The sequence below is a fragment of the Adiantum capillus-veneris genome, chromosome 28, assembly GCF_014529385.1.
Source record: "Adiantum capillus-veneris isolate H3 chromosome 28, ASM1452938v2, whole genome shotgun sequence".
Taxonomy (NCBI): Eukaryota; Viridiplantae; Streptophyta; class Polypodiopsida; order Polypodiales; family Pteridaceae; genus Adiantum; species Adiantum capillus-veneris.
This window is the reverse complement of record NC_140958.1, coordinates 39,009,935-39,029,578: the sequence shown is the minus strand read 5'-3', so window position 1 is coordinate 39,029,578 and position 19,644 is coordinate 39,009,935. Positions and strand designations below refer to the sequence as shown.

Sequence of the window (19,644 nt, the reverse complement as noted above, 5' to 3'; positions counted from 1 at the left end):
TTAAAGTTCTGTCTGGCTTCTCCAACATGCTAAGGGGCTTTTTTTTTTCATATAAATGTGACCCAATTTAACCAAGAAGGAAATTTTATAACGAAACAAAAGAAAAATTGCCACAACAGTACCCGGCTTCGTCGCTGCACCGCCCAAATCCGTTGTCACTTAACTGTGGCGCCCGCCCCATCTTGGAACCGGTCACTGCCCGTGCGGATAGGTTTAGACGAGTTTCACCAAAGCCATAATGTGGTGATTATCTAGCTTTGTATAGATTTCTAGATCCAAATTTATCAAAAAAGGAACCAAAAAACTACTTTGTATATTGTGAGAGTATGTCTATATGATTGAAGAAAAATCTTTGAAGGCTAGAATCCACCTAGATGCCCACATCGCTCTCTCTCTTAAGAATCTCTCTCGCTCTCTCTCTCTCTCTCAAGCTTCATTTTTCTCTTTCTACCTCTCTCCATCTATCGTAGAGAGAATTCACGATGAGATTGTTAGACATAGAATTACAAGATATTGGAGAGGTGGAGGAAATTCTGGATGCACGTGTTGAGATGTCGAGGGTGCAAATGAGGCCACACAAGATAGAGGGGGGCAAGGTATATGTGGGGGCAAGGTATATGTGAGGGAAATCTAAAAACTAACCAAATTTGTTGAGTTGACTATGTAGATAGAAAATCATGTGGAACGTGCTGAAACCAGGCCACGTCGGCGCTGACCGGTTTCGAGAGGTTTCAAAAGCTTATGCGCTTTATAGGTAGTTCTTTAATTAAACAACATTTGCATTGGTGTTGAACCTGCTCGAACCAGTTCCGCACCGGCGCGGACTGGTTGCGAGAGGTTTCAAGTTGCTGAGCTTTAAAGAGCAAACACGATTATCATCGCGGCATAATTGGAGCCAAAACTTGGCGAGCTTGTGGAGCTTCATTCGCATGAGCAATCGCCACACGACCACTCGACAAAGAGAAAAAGAGTCTCTGAGAAGATAATCGTGAAAGGGGAATACTTGGAGCTATTGGTGCAAGCGCAAGTTGATGGTGGCTGCTGCACAAGCCGGGATAATTCTGCCTCACAAGCTAATTCTATATCATATCAGCTGCAAACTGAGGGCAACCTGAGGGCAGAACTGATATACAGCCTAGCGCCGGTAGAGGAATCTCATCTTGTCACTTGTTTCGGGGAGGCCAAGGCTCGCATCTGCACAAAGCATGCTTCTGTGAGCGTCACTTGGCCCACTAGCCATGTGGTTCTCGTTCATCCGTGCTGTAAAGATTTGCCTCCTCATCAAGAACCTACGACCAGATCAGGGGCTACCCAAGTATGTCACGCAGGAGATGAAACGGCTTCGCCTGACAAGCCAGGACTTATGCACCCCACGGACCAAGGATACTCAGAATGTACCGTAGCTTAAGATACTCAGAAATTTAAGGTTTCAAGGAGATATTATGTATTGCAGTCGATAGAGCTCAAGCGTTTTGAGGGGCCTTCACGTCATAGAGCTACCTTCTGATCGGAAGCTCTCTATAACTCAGTTTACATGCATGCCAACCAAAGCATTGTCCAATGTCAAGCACTATATTAATTCATGCTTTTAAGCCAGCCATGTTAATCACATGCGATTGCTTTTTTGCCAAAGAAGTACGTACAACTAGATGCAGCAAAAGAATCATCGCCATTGACATGTTCATCATATTGACATGTTAATCTCATGTAGTTGCAAAATAATCATCGCCATTGACAAGCTAATTGTGTGTAGCTTCTTAAGAAGTGTCTCATGCATGCAGCATATTTTTTGCTATTGATAAGTTAATCACATGCAACTACTACTACAGTTACAGCGCAACCAAAAGAACGTGTCCTATAAATGTTTGACCAATTAGAGAGTGTACATTGAGATCAGCTTCATGATCTAGTTGTGACGTGGCCTTCATCAAGGACTTCAATTTTAAAAAGCCTTAAACGAGCTTTAGTGTTGGGAGGACGTATGGCTCATACATATGAGATCTCGGAGTTGTTGTATGGTAGCAAGGCAAAATTGGGATACCTCGCCATATTAGTAGAGGATCCATAAGAGGCTTGGTAGTCTCGTTTGCAGGGCAGCAAGGAGGAGCAATGATGAGTCTCATTGTGCTATAAGCAAGGGAATATTATTCGCAAAAGGCATGGTGGGATTGCTCCTTGCAGGTATGACAGGATCATTGTTGTCATAATACCATATTAGACAGAAGAATAAGAGGAAGAAGATTAATGAGAGAAGAGGGAGATAGTGAGAGAGCAGACAAGTAGAGACCTAGGCAAGTAGACAATGTCTAGTATTGATCATTGTAGGTTATTGTTGTCATAATACCATATTAGACAGAAGAAGAAGAGGAAGAAGATTAATGAGAGAAGAGGGAGATAGTGAGAGAGCAGACAAGTAGAGGCCTAGGCAAGTAGACAATGTCTATGATCGATTCCATAGGTATAGTTCTCTGTGTGTGTGTGTGTGTGTTTGTGTGTGTGTGTGTACGCCCGCATATCTTACAAGTACATTAAAGTTATACCTTGCAAGCCCGGAAAGAGTTAACAGAAGTTGGCTACTCGTCTAGGCTCCCTCGACGTCGACTGCTATCACCAGGCCACAAGAAAAAGAACTTGGCCTACATGTCAGAGTAAAAAGGAAGATTTCCATTAGCCTCAAAAAAAGGTCCATCATGTCAACCCATAAAATCTTTGCACTTCTATAAGGTTCTAACATGCAATACTTTTTGTTGCACATTTGTTTCCCATTCAATGCAAGGTAGAATTTCAAGAACAACCAAGCTTTGGTTGATGAGAAAAAGGATTTCATATGTGAGAGCACAAGACCTTAGCAATCAATGGTGGCACTATTTTATTGGGCCAAAGACTAAAGGCGCTTTTTCGGATACACCTCTATTACATTATGATGGATATATTGCTTTTGAGATGTCACCACAATATGATAACTCAAGCATGTATGGTATGGCACTACAAGAGGCTATTCATATTAGCGACGCTAACACAGCGACGCTCAAAAAAAATATTTCCCGGCGTCGCTATGAGCGTCGCAAATTTACAAGTAAATTTGCGACGCTCATAGCGACGCCGGCTGGGCTAAAAAAAATAACAGAGAGCGCCCAAAAACTCAGATCTCAGATCTGAGTTTTTCAGCGCCCTCAACCAAGGAGCAGGTAACGCTCTCCCTCTCTCTCTCTCTCTCTCTCTCTCTCTTTCTTCTCCACACACACACACATACACACACACACACACACACACACACACACACGAGGAGAGGAAGGAGAGCCAAGTATGCTCCTTCCCTCTCCTCACTCTCATGTTCCCTTCCCCTCTTTCTCTCTCCCTCTCTCTCTCTCTCTCACACACACACACACACACACACATAGTGTTTTTGAGAGAGAGAGAGAGAGAGAGAGAGAGAGAGAGAGAGAGATACAAAGAGTACAAACATAAACAAAAATGCACACACACATACACATAGTGTTTTTGAGAGAGAGAGAGAGAGAGAGAGAGAGAGAGAGAGAGAGAGAGAGAGAAAGAGTACAAATATAAACAAAAACGCACACACACATAAACAAAGAATGCACACACACAAAAACGCACACACATACATAAACAAAGAATGTACACACACATTGAGAGAGGAAAAGAGAGAGAGAGCATGCATAAACAAAAAACGCACACATTGAGAGAGGAAAAGAGAGAGAGAACATGCATAAACAAAAAACGCACACATTGAGAGAGGAAAAGAGAGAGAAAACATGCATAAACAAAAAAACGCACACACATTGAGAGAGAAAGAGAGAGAAACTAATTTAACGTCGTAGGAAACTAATTAAAATTAAAAGACCTAAAGATCTAGCCGACGAGGAGTTGAACTCAAGACCTATTATTCAAAAGGGAAATGGCATAACCAATCTATCATACTTGGCATGGGTGATAGAAAGGTTATACCATTTATCTCTTTTTATTGGCACACACATCCACACACGCGCACACACACAAGAAGAAGAGAGTTATAACGTCGTAGGAAACTATCATAAAAGACATTAAAGATTAGGTTAGATGTAGATTTACGTTAAATTAGATTTAGGTTTATTTAAGTTAAATTAGATTAGTTTTAGGTTTATTTTTAGTTAGATTTACGTTTATTTACACTAGATTTAGATTTACATTATATTAGATTAGATTTAGGTCTCCATAGACTGCGATGCCTGCATGAAGCGGGTGAAGAAAGCCCTCAATGGAATATAGGGTATTGCTGCCTTCACTCATGGTGGGCTCCGTCAATCCAAAAGTATTGGTGAAATGTCTTCAGAAGATAGGGAAGAAGGTGGATCTTCAGGGCGGCAAGAGTCACTACATCCCCGACAATGACCATCTAGACAACCTATAGTCATTCAACAGCAACTTCAAAGTTAGTAACAAGAGGAAGAACGATACAAAGGGCCAATTGCTGTTGCCAGATGTGGATGGAGATGAGGCAGCGTCACCGCCGGAAGTTAACTCTCACATCTTTAGTGATGAGAATGCCAACTCTTGCCGAGTTATGTGAAAAATTATGTGTTAAATCAGTTTTAAGGTTCTTATAATCCCTGCTAGTTTAGTTCTTTGTTTTTAATATAACATAATTTACGTTAGATTTAGATTTATGTTATATTAGATTAGCCTTAGGTTTATTTAGGTTTACCCACACACACACACACACACACACACACAAGAAGAAGAGAGTTTTAACGTCGTAGGAAACTATCCCAAAAGACGTTAAAGATTAGGTTAGATGTAGACTTACGTTAAATTAGATTTAGGTTTATTTTTAGTTAGATTTACGTTTATTTAGATTTACGCTTATTTACGTTAGATCGAGTCCACGCAAGAATTACTTACGGTTTAGGGTTTAGAGTTAGACGAACAGTGAAAAGATCTACTGTGAAAAGATGTTAAGATGCTGTGAAGTCCTACAGCTAGAGAAGAGGCAAAGGGGTTTTGTCCACTACATGCAGTATCATGTAGACGTGGGTCTGTAGATTTCTTGTACCCACAAATATAGGTATTGACCAATAAAGATGAGATTATAACCCGGTGGTTCTGATCTCCGTGCACCTCTAGAGAGAGAGAGAGAGAGACAGATAAGACGAAGAATGCCAATAGAATATTAAATTTTTTGTCCAGGTTATAAGATTTTTATCCTCATTATGAGTAGTGACGAGGATGTGGGACCGTCCAACTGAAACACCTATCTCTCAATGAGGGTCTTATGTCCTTGTAATCAATGCAAGCATGCTGTGCGATGGACAAGACAGGTTTCTTTGCAGCACGTTCACGAATTTGGCAAGTTCGATCCATCTATTATAGATCGAGTTGTTGCCAATTATAACTCGTCGGACTCTGATGCTGGCCAACAAGCAGCAATCTTGCAACCCAATAGACGTGTTCGCAGGCGCTTTGGTCAAGCAGCATATGTGAGGCCACAAGATGTAGCCTCTGACAGCTCGGGGGATGATCATGCAGAGCACATTCCCAACGAGGCAATGTTTGAGCCCGAGATTGATGAAATGATCGAGACGATCATGGATTCAGAAAGGCTTATCTATGATGATATGAAAAGTGAAGCCGATACGCCATTGTATAATGGAGCACGTATGTCTAGATTGAAAGCACTCCTGGTTCTTCTTAACAAGCAGGCAAAGTTTGGATGGAGTGACACTAGCGTCACAATGCTTTTCAGGTGATCTATTACAATTAGTTTACTTTAATAAAACTCTAAATGTATAATGATCTGATAGATTTTTACACGACTGTATCGTATTTTTATGTTGTGTAGATTGCTTAAAGAGCACATACTACCAGCTGACAATGTGATGCCAGATTCCCGAGATGAAGCAAGAAAGATTTTGTGAAACTTGGGGATGGATTACAATTCTATCCACGCTTGTCCTAATGACTGCATTCTTTTCAGAGGGGAATACATAGACATGGAGAAGTGTCCGAAATGTGATTCCGAAAGATATCGAGTAGATCTCCACGGGACAAAAATTCCACAAAAGGTTTTGCGGCATTTTCCTCTACTTCCTCGCATCAAGCATTTCTTCGAATGTAAGTCCATGGCCGCCCTAGCATCATGGCATGAGGAGAATAAATCTTCGGATGGTGTGCTACGAATTCCTGCAGATTGCGCAGTCTGGAAACATATAGATGGAACATGGTCGGATTTTGCCAGGGAAGCTCGAAATTTGCACTTAGGCCTGGCTATGGATGGCGTAAATCCATTTGGTCAAAGATCAACATCTTACAGTGTATGGCCCGTTGTCATCGTCAACTACAACATTCCCCCGTGGTTGACTACGAAGAAGGGGCACCTATGGCTAAGCTTGATTGTGCCAGGGCGATATAAAGTGAAGAATATGGATGTGTATCTTCGTCCACTATTGGAAGAGCTACAACAATTGTGGATTGGCATAGAGGTGGTGGATATGAGCCGACACACAGGACGACGGAATGCTTTGATCAGAGGCATTCTAATGTGGACCATGCATGACTATCCCGGGCTAACAGAATGCTCAGGTGATCTATTGACACTCCTCACTCAGACAGTGTAAATCTTGTTTTTTCCCATAGTTGATCTATTATCATATGTATACATGCAGGGCTTCAAATAAGCGGATACAGAGCATGTGTCACATGTAGACCTAGACTGAATGCACGTAGGGCGCCCTCACTGAAGAAGCAAATCTACGAAGGTCATCAAGCGTATCTTCCAGAGAATCATGTGTTACGCGACGGCTTTTTGGGAAGAGAGCCACCAAGGATGTCTGCACAAGCATGGTTAGAGCAGAAGGAGATGTGCGATGACGGATTGCCTCTAGGGATGAAGAGACTATCTCTATGGTACGAGTTACCATACTGGCCCCGACTCATGATCAATCACTTGCTCGATCCAATGCACATATTCAAGAATGTGGGTAATCTACTATGGGACCATCTGACCGGCAAGAAAGATACTTTGGGAACCAGAGTTGACCTTAGAAATGTGGATCGTATGGAGCAATATTGGCCGCAAACAGTGTCTGATGGATCAATAAAACTCCCTAAAGCACCATGGATTTTCACAGGAGCCCAAGAACGCAAAGTAAAAGAGACCATTCGATCTTTGCGGACCCCCACTGGCGTAATGCACTCGCTCCGAACGTTCATAAAATGTCACACGATTGGCATAAAATGTGTCAGGTACGTTCATAGTGGACTTTAATATCATTGCATAAAATGTGGACTTTAATATCATTGTTGCACATACTTTACAGTTTATTTTACCGGTTGCCATTGAGGGATGTTTGTCTCTCGACGTCCGTAACACAATCTACAAACTTGCAAAGCTGGTGCAATGGATCTCACAAAAGGAGATCAACGTAGACTCCATACCATTCGCCAAACTAAATGCTGTGGAGCTTGTGTGCATGTTTGAGAAACATTTTCCTACTACCATGCTAATCATTCAGGTGCATCTTCTTGTTCACATAGTTGATGAGGTGGAAATAGCTGGCACAGTTCATTCCAGATGGATGTTCTTCTTAGAACGTTTCATGAAAACGCTTAAGGGATATGTGCGTCAAAAGGCACGTCCGGAGGGTAGCATGGCAGAAGGTTGGTTGGTATCAGAGTCCCTAGTGTACATTGGAGAGTGGCTAGACGGATTTGATAAAGCCCGGGACAGGCTATGGCAAACCATAGATGATGAGCGCATATCTGGGATTGTCATGTGCAATCTCGGTGTTGAGAAGAACATGACGAAAGATCTAGAGGCTAAAATCAACCGATTTTGCATGCTTCACAATCCAGTGATGCAAAAGTGGATTTCACAATATGAGGATGCAAAGCAAGAGCGACAAAGGGCACGAATCGAGTGGAGACGGGGAAGACGACCACCGATGCACTATGCGATGGTTCTGGAGAGCCTACCAACCTTCATGAGGTTAAGATGGTTGCACAACCAATTGAAAAGCGCACAACAATGCGGTGACGAAGTGACTAAGACAGAGTGGGAGTACTCTCGGGGTTGCGCGACCAAGGTAAGTTTGCAATGTACGACTAGATAGTGACTTTATTTCTAAACGTTTGAATGGGCACTCATAATCTTTGTTCGTTGTAGTATAAGTCATACACAGCAGCATGGTGTAAAGGTCGACATTTTAGGGTGGAACGGATCGACAAAAAGCGTTTTACTCAAGATTGTGGAATCATGGCAAAATTTGAACAGTCTAGTCGACGACGTTCCTCTGATGCAGATCCTGTGGTGGCGGAACTCACTTACTTCGGCACGCTACAAGAGATTTTGAGGATCGATTACACAGGATTTTCTGTCGACTTGTTCGACGTGCAATGGTTCAAGATAATCATGGAGGGTCGCAACGCTATTGTGCGTAGAGGAGAGTCTGGTTTTCTTGAGGTGGATTCTACTAAGAAATGGACTGACCTAAGAGACACTTTCGTACTACCCGAGCATTGTGAACAAGTAAGTATGTAAATAGTTAACATCCCCCTTTTACAAGTTATGTGCTTGAAAGCTCTCATGTAAGTTATGTGGCTCTGGCAGGTAATATTTCATCCTACAAAGTCTACATCAAACTGGTGGTACGTCATAGAGGTAGCCTCTCGTAGTGCAAGGACGTATGAAGGCTACCATGTGCCAATCACAACGGCATCAATGGAGGAGATCAGAGAAGATGCTCAATCAGAAGCCGCTGCGGTGGTGCCAGACAAGCATCAAGATGCTACTACTCTATATGGGGTGTATGCAGAGGATCTACAAAATGAAACAGAGGATATGTGTTTAAACGGAGAGCTCTATATAGATATAGGAAGTTATGCTGAGTTATGCGAGGATGAGAGAGAGATCTCTTAAAGCCACAAATATTGTATTTGAACAATTTTTCTCCGTGTTGTAAAAGCTCTGGCTCTCTAAGTACCTTCCATGGCGTATAACGCTCTTTTCTACTCGCGCTCACATCTTTTGATTGAAAATTCTGAGTTTTCGACTTGCCTCTTCTATCACTCAATTCATTGCGTCATTGTATTTATATGCGCCATTACGTCATTGTATTTAATGGTCTTTGTGTCATTGTCTACTCTATTCATTCAATATTAAGTTTAAATATTCGTGTGTTTAATGTAGGTATGGATGATGAGGAGTTTATTTATTCTTTGTCACCGCAGCAGAGACAGTGGTACGTGGAGCGTCATTGCTCTGGCGCATCATCGCGCGTTCCTAATCCATCCGCATCTCCCTCTCTTTCGGAGCATTCGGCGCGCTCCAAAGCTTCGGTGTCGATGAGACAATCTTCACACTCGTCTAGACACCGGTGCTCTAGTGTTGGCGGTGGCGGTTGTCGTGGGGATTCCGCCGCCGATGCCTCCACACCGCCTCGTGTTCGAAGAGGCTCTTTACGCTCCCCTTCTTTGCCCGCCCCCACACCAGCCACATCATCGCCATCTACGCCAGGTTTTGCGCGGCTGACTGTTCCTAGCAGCTACACACCTCTACCTACTCCGCCAGGAGCAACCCCACTCGACACTCCTCGCTTCGGGGCCCAGACGCCGGTGGAGACACCTGACGTCCGTACCCCCATCGACATGCCGCTAGAGACCCCTGCCGGGACACCCAGGTTCACGCGTCATCGGCCAGAGGGCTTGCCTTACTCCATCGACTTCAGCGGCGGCATCATCATGGATGATGACGGCAAGAAGGTGATCTCGCGCATGCGTGGTCTTTGCTCTCAGCTGTTTAGACACTACATACTAAACAAATGGAGTGAAGTACCAAGTGATTTAAAAGACAGAGATATTAGCATACTTCATGATGAGTTTCCCGTTCCAACACGGGATCAGCGCTTCAATGAAGACCTGATGAAGATTCGAATACGCGAATACTGCAAACACAAGCGTTCCGAAGTGCAAAAAGCAATCAAGCATGGGTGGAACAGGCCAGATTGGCTGGCCAAAGAAGATTGGAAGAATGCGAAGAAAGCAACGCGCGAGAATCCCGACAAGTGGAAGCAACAAAAGGATGCAGCCAGAGCACGAGTAGAGACAGGGAGCTCGCACCACTTGGGGAGCGGTGGATGGGCATCATTTGAGGCCGATTTTGTAAGTGTTTTCGCATTGCTCTTTATGTTCGATAGTTTAGGGTTTATGAGTTTTTTAATTCTAACATAGTGAAATCTTTGTATGTTTTGACAGTGGTCGATGATAGGACGTGATCCCACACCGTACGAGCGTGAGTACGCAGGCAGGAAGGGCTTAAACGCCCTGATGGACATTCTCAGTTCTCGCGGCGGCATGGTTAGTATTAGGGTTTACTCTTTTCTATTTTTTGTATTGTTTTATAAATGTTATACTTACTGAAAGCTGTCTTATTGTCTTTTTTTGCAGAATCCGACAGATACGCCGCTTGGACGCGATGAGAGCTAAGAGATATAATGCTAGAGGAGAAACTCATTATTTACTTCATGTCTTGTCAACTTCCTAAATTCACATGCCACAACTCTCGTCTCTTGACATAAGACACATCCCATTTGTTCCCCCCTTGCATGACATGTTACCACGAAAGATTTTCCAAGTTTTGAAATTTTCAACAGATATTTTTTAGTCACCCTTTCTTTCAATGTTTCAAATGCAGTTTTAAAACTATCTCCTTCATTAATTCTGATCTGGTCGTATCTAGATCGAAGGTCAAACTTTGAAAAATACTTGTGCATCGATAAGTTGACTCATCAGCTCATCGATGTGCGGAAGGAGATATTTATTCTCAAAGGTTCGTTTATTAAGATCCATGTAGTCAATACATAGTCTAAAAGTCCCATCCTTCTTCCTCTAAAAAAGAACAGGGCTATCCCAAGTAGATATACTAGGCCTGATTAACCCTTTCCTCAAGAAGCTATCAAGTTTGAGTTTTAGTTTTTAAAGTTTATATATAAGGAGATCAAGAGTTCGATTCGGATTCTAGATATAGACCTATCCCACGGTCTAGTGATCTACGAGAAGGCATATGGAAGTTCATCAAAGAAAACATCCTTGAGTTCATCTAAAAGATTTTCTGCATATACTTTTTTTTTCCTTAGGTTTATTTTTAGCTCATTTGTCAAAAGTTATAAAAGTCTCACACTCTTGTCTAAGTCACCTTATCAATTTAATGGCCAAAACTAGATTTAGACTCTCTTTCTTCCCCAAGAAGAGTGTGACTATCCTCATCCAATGATTTTAGAGAGATTTTTCTTTCTTCACAAGCAATAAAAACATGATTTTCAGTCATCTAATTGATATTAATAATTGCACTATGTATACCTACGTTAATGAAATATAAATCATCTTTATGCTTCCGACTGTTCAGAGAGCAAAAAATAAATTTTCAACTAGTTCTTTCGTGAAACTTTTATTACCACTAGTTAAGTCCACAAGTCTGTTGATTTCTCAATTCGATTTCTCAGTCAATTTAAAGGACAAGAAGTAATGTGTACTACCAGAATAAATTAAGAAATTTAGTTTTAGGTTTTGTTTTTACGTATAAAATTGATCGCAAAAGCTTTCAAATGACGTACCAAAGATAGAAAGCATCACAAAGAAGGGCTAGATGACTTACCTGTCTCCAGTTGAGCCATCTTGGTACATATTTCCTTATCGATCACTTTGCTCGAGCATTTGAACGTCTAGTAGTCTTGTTCACCATGTTTAAAGTATATCCAGATCTTCGACTTCTCTAATTCATACTTTTAAATCTTTGCATATCTTTTTTATGCCATCAAATACATTGAGCTTAGCCTTCTTCAAGAGTTATTTGGTTGTCACTTCTCCTGCATCGACGTCCTCACCATCATCATCGATTCTTTTTCTGCTTCTTTTTCTTTGATCATTTGACTCCACTTTCATCTTCTTCTTTCTTCACTCGGTTCTCATATTCTTTCATTGATGTCACAGAATCGAAACTGCTCTGATACCACTTGGGACAGGACACGAGAGAGTGGAATACATTGATGAACAAGGAATATACAGAGTATGCAGAGTAAATAGATGAAATAAAGAGTCTGTATGCATAATAGTTACAAGAGGAGCATAGATCGTTTCATAACCTCCCGACCACCCCCGAGCTATCTCAATCACACTCTCACGCTCACTCTCAATCTCAATCTTAATCTTATGCACAATCTTAATCTCAATCACACTCTCACTCTCAATCTCAGTCACAATCACACTCTCAATCTCATGATGGCAATAACCATCATAATCAGAATCGCAACACGATCACAATCCCAATATCAAGACACCTTGCACATATCTTGTTTCACACATTGATTCCTGCATTGTCTACAAAATAGCCAAAAGAACATACTCGTGCAACCAAATCAACATGATAATCAAATTCAAAACATCATTTTGTACCATCATAAAAGAGTATAATTAATTCTTGATTGGATGAAATAAAAGAGATATTACCTGTGTATATTTGTTTGTAAGCTAACTTGTTGCTGCTTGTAAGCTTCCCTACTGCTGTTGACAATTTGTTACTGTCATAAATTTGTGATATGAACTCAGAATATAATCTTCCAGGTACTCAAAACGACGGGAACGTGTCTGTTCTTCAAGGGACCATGGACAAAATTACGAAAAACGTCTTTATTTGGCTAAAAACGCAACTTTTAGGAAGCAACTCATAAAAACTCTATTTTTGGATCTCCAATACTTTTTCAACTTATTTTAACTCTACCGATGCATTTGAAGCTAAAATACATAAATAGAAATCATTGATATTAATAAAAATTTCAATTTTAACTAGTTTTTATTATAATGTTCATAGACAGACTATCTGTTATTCATTAATCTTTATGAAATATATCTTTAGTGTATTATTTAAAAAGAAGAGAATATATTTTCTCTTTAAATATCTTAAACTCATTGAGATAAACTCTATCTAATAGACTATTCAACAATCTTTCAAATCGTGTTAAACGAAAGATATGGTCTACTACATTCTTTTGGACTTTAAGAACTTCAAAAATTAGTCCTATTACATGCTACAATGTACATAGTGTGATATATATGGAAACGGATGCCATGGTTGCATGCGTGTAATACCTTACCAAGCAAGGGACGTGGCACCATGGCATATTTTAAAAAATTAAAGCATGCCTAATTCTATTTAAGAATGTACAAATGTCAAGTGTTTCAAATTGACACGCTTGTTTTGCCTGGAAAGTTCAATGCGGGCGATGTTGGCTAAAAATAGCAAGTTTCATGTGCGGGCATAAAAGACGTGTCCAAAGTGCTTACCAAGTGTAAAAATGAGGTTCAACATGAAATTTGAGTCCAATGGGATTTTTCCACTACCCATTTAGGCTTTTACGAACAAAAAGCGATATTTTTGGGCTAAAAATGGCCATAAAATAGTCACAAATAGCCTAAAAACATCTCAGAATTCCATGCCAACAACAGTGCCCTCGTTGCTCAATCTGAGGGAGATGTTTTAGAGCCAAGAATGAGCTCACTTGGGCATATAATTAAGGACATACAACCATTTGAAGACAGGGTGCTTCTTCCACTACATGGTTGAGGCTCTGAGGCCTTCAATTAGGGTTTTCCCTCTTCAAATAACTACTTGGGCTTCTCTAATGAAGTTGTGAAGCTTCTATGAAATGGTCACAATGAAGAATCAAAGTGCCAAGGGTTTTAAACAGGTCGAAAGAGTACTCCATTTGTGCAATTGGAAGCGAGGCTAAACTTAATCTTCACACACACAAGAGTTTTGAGTTAATCTTGGTTCTTTTTTGAAGTGAATATTTCATGTGGCTACAATTTTGTTCTTTTTTAGTGTGTTTTTGGCTCCAAATTGTCTACGTTTTTCTTGATTTTTCTATGAATCCTCATAGTCAGAGGCCCGGTGCTTTCCTAGTCGCACTACGCACTTCTTGACACCGGTGATCCTGCTCCACAAAAAACAACCTATTACACTTCTCTTTGACACGATGCAGGACTCTTCTTATGATAACATTGTTACCATTATCTTTAATAAAGATGGTCTTGATTATGACCTAGCGTGCTTGTCTTTAATTGAATACTCTCAACGTCAATGAACATCACAATGCTAGTCATGGTACAACTATGAATTAACAAGAGGAGACTGAGTCACAATAGAGGGAACATGCTTTTTATGCTTGAAGGCATTCATTTCACCGAGAAAACCAAAGAGGTGGCCGTCGTAGTGATATTTTCTCTCTTCCCAAATTTCCAACGTGTTGTTTATATTGCTGATGATATGACTTGTCAAGTAAAGGGTATTGGAGATTTATATCTTGGTATCTTATCTTCTTTCACTAAAAATTTGCAAGGTGTATTACATGTACCAGATTTTCAACATTGTAGGGGTTTATGTGTTCAAAACATGAGCCGGGAAGGCGTCGAGCCTCTGGCTGTGAGAGGTGTGAGAGAGAACAAGAAAAAAATATGCATATGGATTTGGCAATCACCGTAGTCTTCAATAATTCAATTCAAGCTTTCAGTACAATGTAAATTGTAGCCAAGGCGGGCTCTTAGCTACACCAACACTTGAATCAACTCGTAAATAGAAGTTTAAGCTCCCTTTGCAGATTAAGTGGTCCATTAACAACAATGGGGCTCGATAAGATGATTAATCAATCTTTGGACTAATGACAGTGAAGGAAATTTTTTCATGTCACTTTACCTACTTCAATAGCCCTCAAGAGATTTCTCTTTCCTACTGCCTCAATTACCAATAATAAGTTTTAGACTTTTGCTTTGATTGTCGTGCTTTGATTACCCTCAAGATCACTGCAAAATTTCTCCTTTGTTTGATCTTGGGGATTCTCCTAACTGAGAGAGTAGAGAGAGACAGAGAATCTTCCTCTTCTTCAATAGCCCTCAAGAGATTTCTCTTTCCTACTGCCTCAATTACCAATAATAAGTTTCAAACTTCTGCTCCAATTGTCGTGCTTTGATTGCCCTCAAGATCACTATAAAATTGCCCCTTTGTTTGCGCTCTAGGATTCTCCTAACTGAGAGAGTAGAGAGAGAGAGAAAATCTTCCTCTTTTTCAAGCCAAGAGAGAGGATTTAGTGGAGAGATAATAGCCTTCAAGCAGCCCTAGATAGGGAGAGAGAGAGATCCCACTCCCTTCATTCCTCAGTCCCTCTGGCTTAATCCCTCTTCATGCTCATACTCGGCTTTCGTGCTTCACCCATATTTCTCCTTCCCTCTCATGCCACAATAACTCCTCCTTGATGTCGAGAGCGACAGAGATGGCTCCTCCTTGATGTCGCAAGCAGAGATTGCCTCCTTCCTTTGTTAACCAAGGACAAGATAAAGAGCCTTGCTTGCTCATTCTTCGATTCCTTCCTTGCCTTGCTTCTTCTTACGCTATATCCTTTCTTCCTTGTGTTGCTCGTTGATACTTCTTCTGCCCACGTTTTTCTTCCCCCAAAAGCTCTCCTATTTTTGGCTTTAAAAAAAACTCATCTCTTGCTTGCCACGGCGGCATGGCAAGGGCCTTGTTGCCTTCACCAAACTCGGCGCGAGTGGTACCAAACTGCTACATGAGGAGATCTTCAACATTTTTCCCTTCAATCATGCACTTGTCTACGCTCCCGTTTGGCCGCTACGGGCCCTTCTTTCCATCTCTACGCCTTGGTTTCTACCTACACACCATTTTTCACCTTGATTTTTTTTTTCATTTGCATTAAAGCCCTTTCCTTTTTAGTTGTTAAGGGCGGCCTTGTTGCCATATTTTGGGCGGCCAATGGACCTACCGCCTTGGGCGACCCTTTGGGTTAATGGCCCTTGGTGGTCAAATTAATCAAATCGCCTCCTAATGGGCACCACGTTAGGTATACACATCGACCAAAGCAATGATTATTTTTCAACAGCCCCTAGCCGAATGACAATATTATTGTAAATTTTGTTTGCCCATATCATCATCTCGTATAATGCCACATGCTTCAAGATGCTAGTATAGGTGATTTCATCTTGAGAGATACCCTCAACTTTGCATCTGCTTCTTGTGCTTTCTGAACTACATCACATTTGGTATACATGTCAATTAAGGCATTGCTAGGCATATCCCGCTATCAACAGTCTCCAATGCATGACAGGGCCCCCTTTTAGTTGACATCTCATCCAGCACTTACTACTCCACTAATTGTATGATATTCCAGAACATGGTTGAAGCCCATAAATTCTCAAATGGCACTTTGACTGAGGCGACCAAATCAGTACAAAACTGGCCCCTGGTGAAACTTAATCTGCTAATCTCTCGACAACCAGAGCTCCAATTGATGATATAAAAGGACCAATGTGCTCCACAAAGTGAGCAGTTCAGGCCCATGCATTCATTTTATTTATGTATCCTTAGCTACACTTGCCCAATCTGGTACAGATCTGCATCAACTTAAACTTCAAAGTGCCATAAGTTCTTCATCGTAGCTCCAATCAACGAGCCGTAAAGACAGTCCAATAGAGAACTTCAAGCACTACAATTCTAGATCATACACTCCCATATATGATCCCTTCAAGAATACTCCTTTTTAGCATCATCAAGGCATCTATTGGCCCTTTAAAGTCGCATCTGACATACATTAATCATATAAATAGCTTGTTACTAGGCCCTGAACACTGATCATTAATCAGGTAAGCTTCAATTAAGCTCAACGTGCATCTTTTTGGTATCTTTCTTAGCATGGTGGCGGAGGTGCATGACGTCCATCCTCTCAGAACCTTCACAGCCTCCGATCTATGCCAACTGCACTTTAATCTGCATATGCTTTAGGTACCTTAAGCTCTTTGCCATCATCAAACTCACGTAACTGGTAAAAATATGAAAAATAAAATAAGGCTTATACCCTATCATCAATGTTATAGCTTAATCATTAGGTAGCTGCCCATCAAAAATCTTTGAGCTGTATCTACTGTATCTCCAAAGGATTCAATTATGAAAAACATATTTAGTGAACCGCGCCAAACTAAAGTGCTCGAGTTAATGATGCACACGTCTTGACCATCAAGCTTGCTTTAGGGAACCCTGTCATTAGGAAGGGAATGGAGTCTAAGGGGGCCGCTTTATTTGCCATAGGATTAAAAAGGAGATTATGGAAGGGACAAATGGGTGGATCCCATGTGGATTGAAATGGTGGGTATGGCAGACCCTAAAAGTAAGCGGTCAAACTTATACTCTCTTGTAAAATATAAAGATAAAATAGATTTTAAATTCAAAAAACTAAACATTTCTCTAAATAGTTGAGTAAAGACCAATCCCTTCTCTCTCTATTGGCTGCCAGTTTCTCACCCTCTCTTCTCAAAGGGGGTCTCTCCACAAACGTGCTAATCATTCCCTCCCTCTCGCTCTATTGTACCATCTCTCACTTCTCTTCACTTACCTTGTTTCTCTTTCCTTACTTTCAATTTTCCCTCCCAAAAGCTCTGTAGAAGAATTTTGGACCTCCTTTCCCTCCTCAAGCTTACTGCATTCTTGAGTGCTGCATTCTCCTCAAGTTGAAGTTCTCCATTTCTCCATGGTCTTCACTAAACACCTCTAGATAAAGTTGAAGTTATCTATTTCTCCATGGGCTTCACTAAACCCCTCTAGATAAAGATAAAGTCTACAACATATCCTTCTGCTAGATCATCCCTCTTTCTTTCCTTGTGGGATGCATGTCTAACCTCACCATCCTATCTTATTGTAGTATTAGCGAGAACCACGATCAATTTGTCAACCCATGTGGACGAAAATGACTCGACTAGTGCATGCAGGCTGAAAGAGGTCGTCAATCTCTTGAAAAAAAACTAACAACTCGCATCTAACTCAGGCTCCACTCAAGTGACTGAAATCACCAAAAGCCAATTGCTCATCGGCAAGCAAATCACATCCAAACGCAACGAAACTTCTAGGACAAGTTTATAAGAACTAAGCACACATGCTTATGGTCTCAAACATCACGTTAGTTCAAGTTTCAAAATCACGATTATTAACAACAGTGGATTTTTGACCTAGTCGTTTTCCACCTAGAATGTATCTAAATGCTTAGCAATGATGCCCCAATACCCCATCTATGCTTAATTTTTTATTTAAAAGTGTAAATTCCTAGTTATGATGAAATTAGACCATGGATCGACGATGCCAAAAGCTACAAAATACTATAAATGGCTTACGTCAATGCGTAGAGTTCTTACCTGCGGTTGCAATGCAACAAACGCAATCGCAATGTGACAATCGAAGAGCGAGTAGGAAGCGCAAGAAGGAGAGAAGTGAGTGCCGTTAGCTCACGCTGTGTACTTTTTATCCAAAAAAACTTATAAAAAAGTTAGAAAAATTGGCTTTTATACGTTGGCCAAGGTTTTTGGGTGGTCAAAACTAATAATCTGGAGTTCTACCAAAGCTGAGAAATGACTGGCTGATACAATCTGGAAGCTTGTAGCCCTGGATCATTAATTACAAAGTTTATCCGAGAAAATAGGAGTTACAATATTCTCGATTTATCAAAATAATAAATGTTTTACAAAGAGAACTCCAAAAAATGATGTCCGTGTAAGCTTGCTGCGAACATGTTCCCCCCCTCCTCACTCGTGTCGTCCCTTGACATAGCTTTATGGGTTGAAATAGTCTTCGGGTTGACGGCCGGTGAGGCGGTCTTTAAGCGTGTCCAGTGCCTTTTGGTATCTGATTCTTTGTTCTTTGTCCGGCACTTGAAAAAATTACATTGTTACTTGATTCTTCAACTCCACCACTGAGTAGCCTACAAACCTGGATGTTAGGTTACTGATCACCGGTGCAAATATCTTCATTCACCAGGTGAAAAATCCAGTGTAGAAAGATTCTTTAAAGGCTAGCATATTATTCAAGGGCAAGAACATACATCTGGCATAGAATCCGTAGACGACTTCTTCTGAAGGTTTCCCACTCAGATCGTAACATAAGCCTTTGTTTCCTTCCAAGAATGATAGCCATGGGGCTCCTGTTTGCTCAGACTCATTAAAATCTTGTATACATGTAAGCAGATTATGCAGAACTTACATAACATGGCACATGAGAGATCTGGAAGACTCTTGAAGAAAGGCATGGCACCCATAAGTGTTTTCACCATGTATTCCTCTGTCGCTTGACCTCTCTCTCGAGCTGGCAGCCTGGGGAAGTTAAGCCAAGTTGGCCTCTTCTTTTGTAGTGCTTCATGCACTTGCCATGTCCTTACTCTGGGTACATGACAAAATGTTGGATCTCTTTGAAGGGTTGGAGGTGCTCTTGTGAACAGAATCAGGTATCTCGGATTATTGTTCAACCAGCTTAACCTCCACTTTGGGTGCTCTTTATCTGCACCATCTTCTTGCATATCTTTGTACAGTCTCTCTTTCACCTGTAATAAATCTACTTTGATGAGAGGGTACGGCAAGGATTGTTGATGCCATTGAGCGTTGATCTGATTGGGAGTGAGTTGAGTGACGTTGACAGAGTGTAAAACTCTCAACTCCCAATCCATTGCGGCTTTCCACTGCTCATCCGCCTCTAGGGTGATCTTCTCCTTCAGTGCGTCTTCTTCAGCTTTTGACAGCTGGACCATTGGCATTGTGTCTTAATCTGTGATG

The 19,644-nt window shown here is 41.1% G+C and overlaps 1 protein-coding gene across 1 annotated transcript; it reads left to right on the top strand.

Annotated features, from left to right (window-relative positions):
• Positions 1-482: 482 nt before the first annotated feature.
• On the top strand, positions 483-1,408 carry LOC147420316 (uncharacterized). Its single transcript, XM_086504918.1, has 2 exons — positions 483-596; positions 896-1,408. Exons 1-2 carry the CDS (start codon positions 483-485, stop codon positions 1,406-1,408), a joined length of 627 nt encoding a protein of 208 aa, XP_086361044.1.
• Positions 1,409-19,644: the final 18,236 nt, after the last annotated feature.

Excerpts from the sequence above, each read along its gene's own strand:
- LOC147420316 (XM_086504918.1), top strand. The coding sequence starts at position 483 with ATGAGATTGTTAGACATAGAATTACAAGATATTGGAGAGGTGGAGGAA. Across the intron at positions 597-895 it reads ACAAGATAGAGGGGGGCAAG|CCAAAACTTGGCGAGCTTGT; the intron begins GTATATGTGGGG and ends GCATAATTGGAG.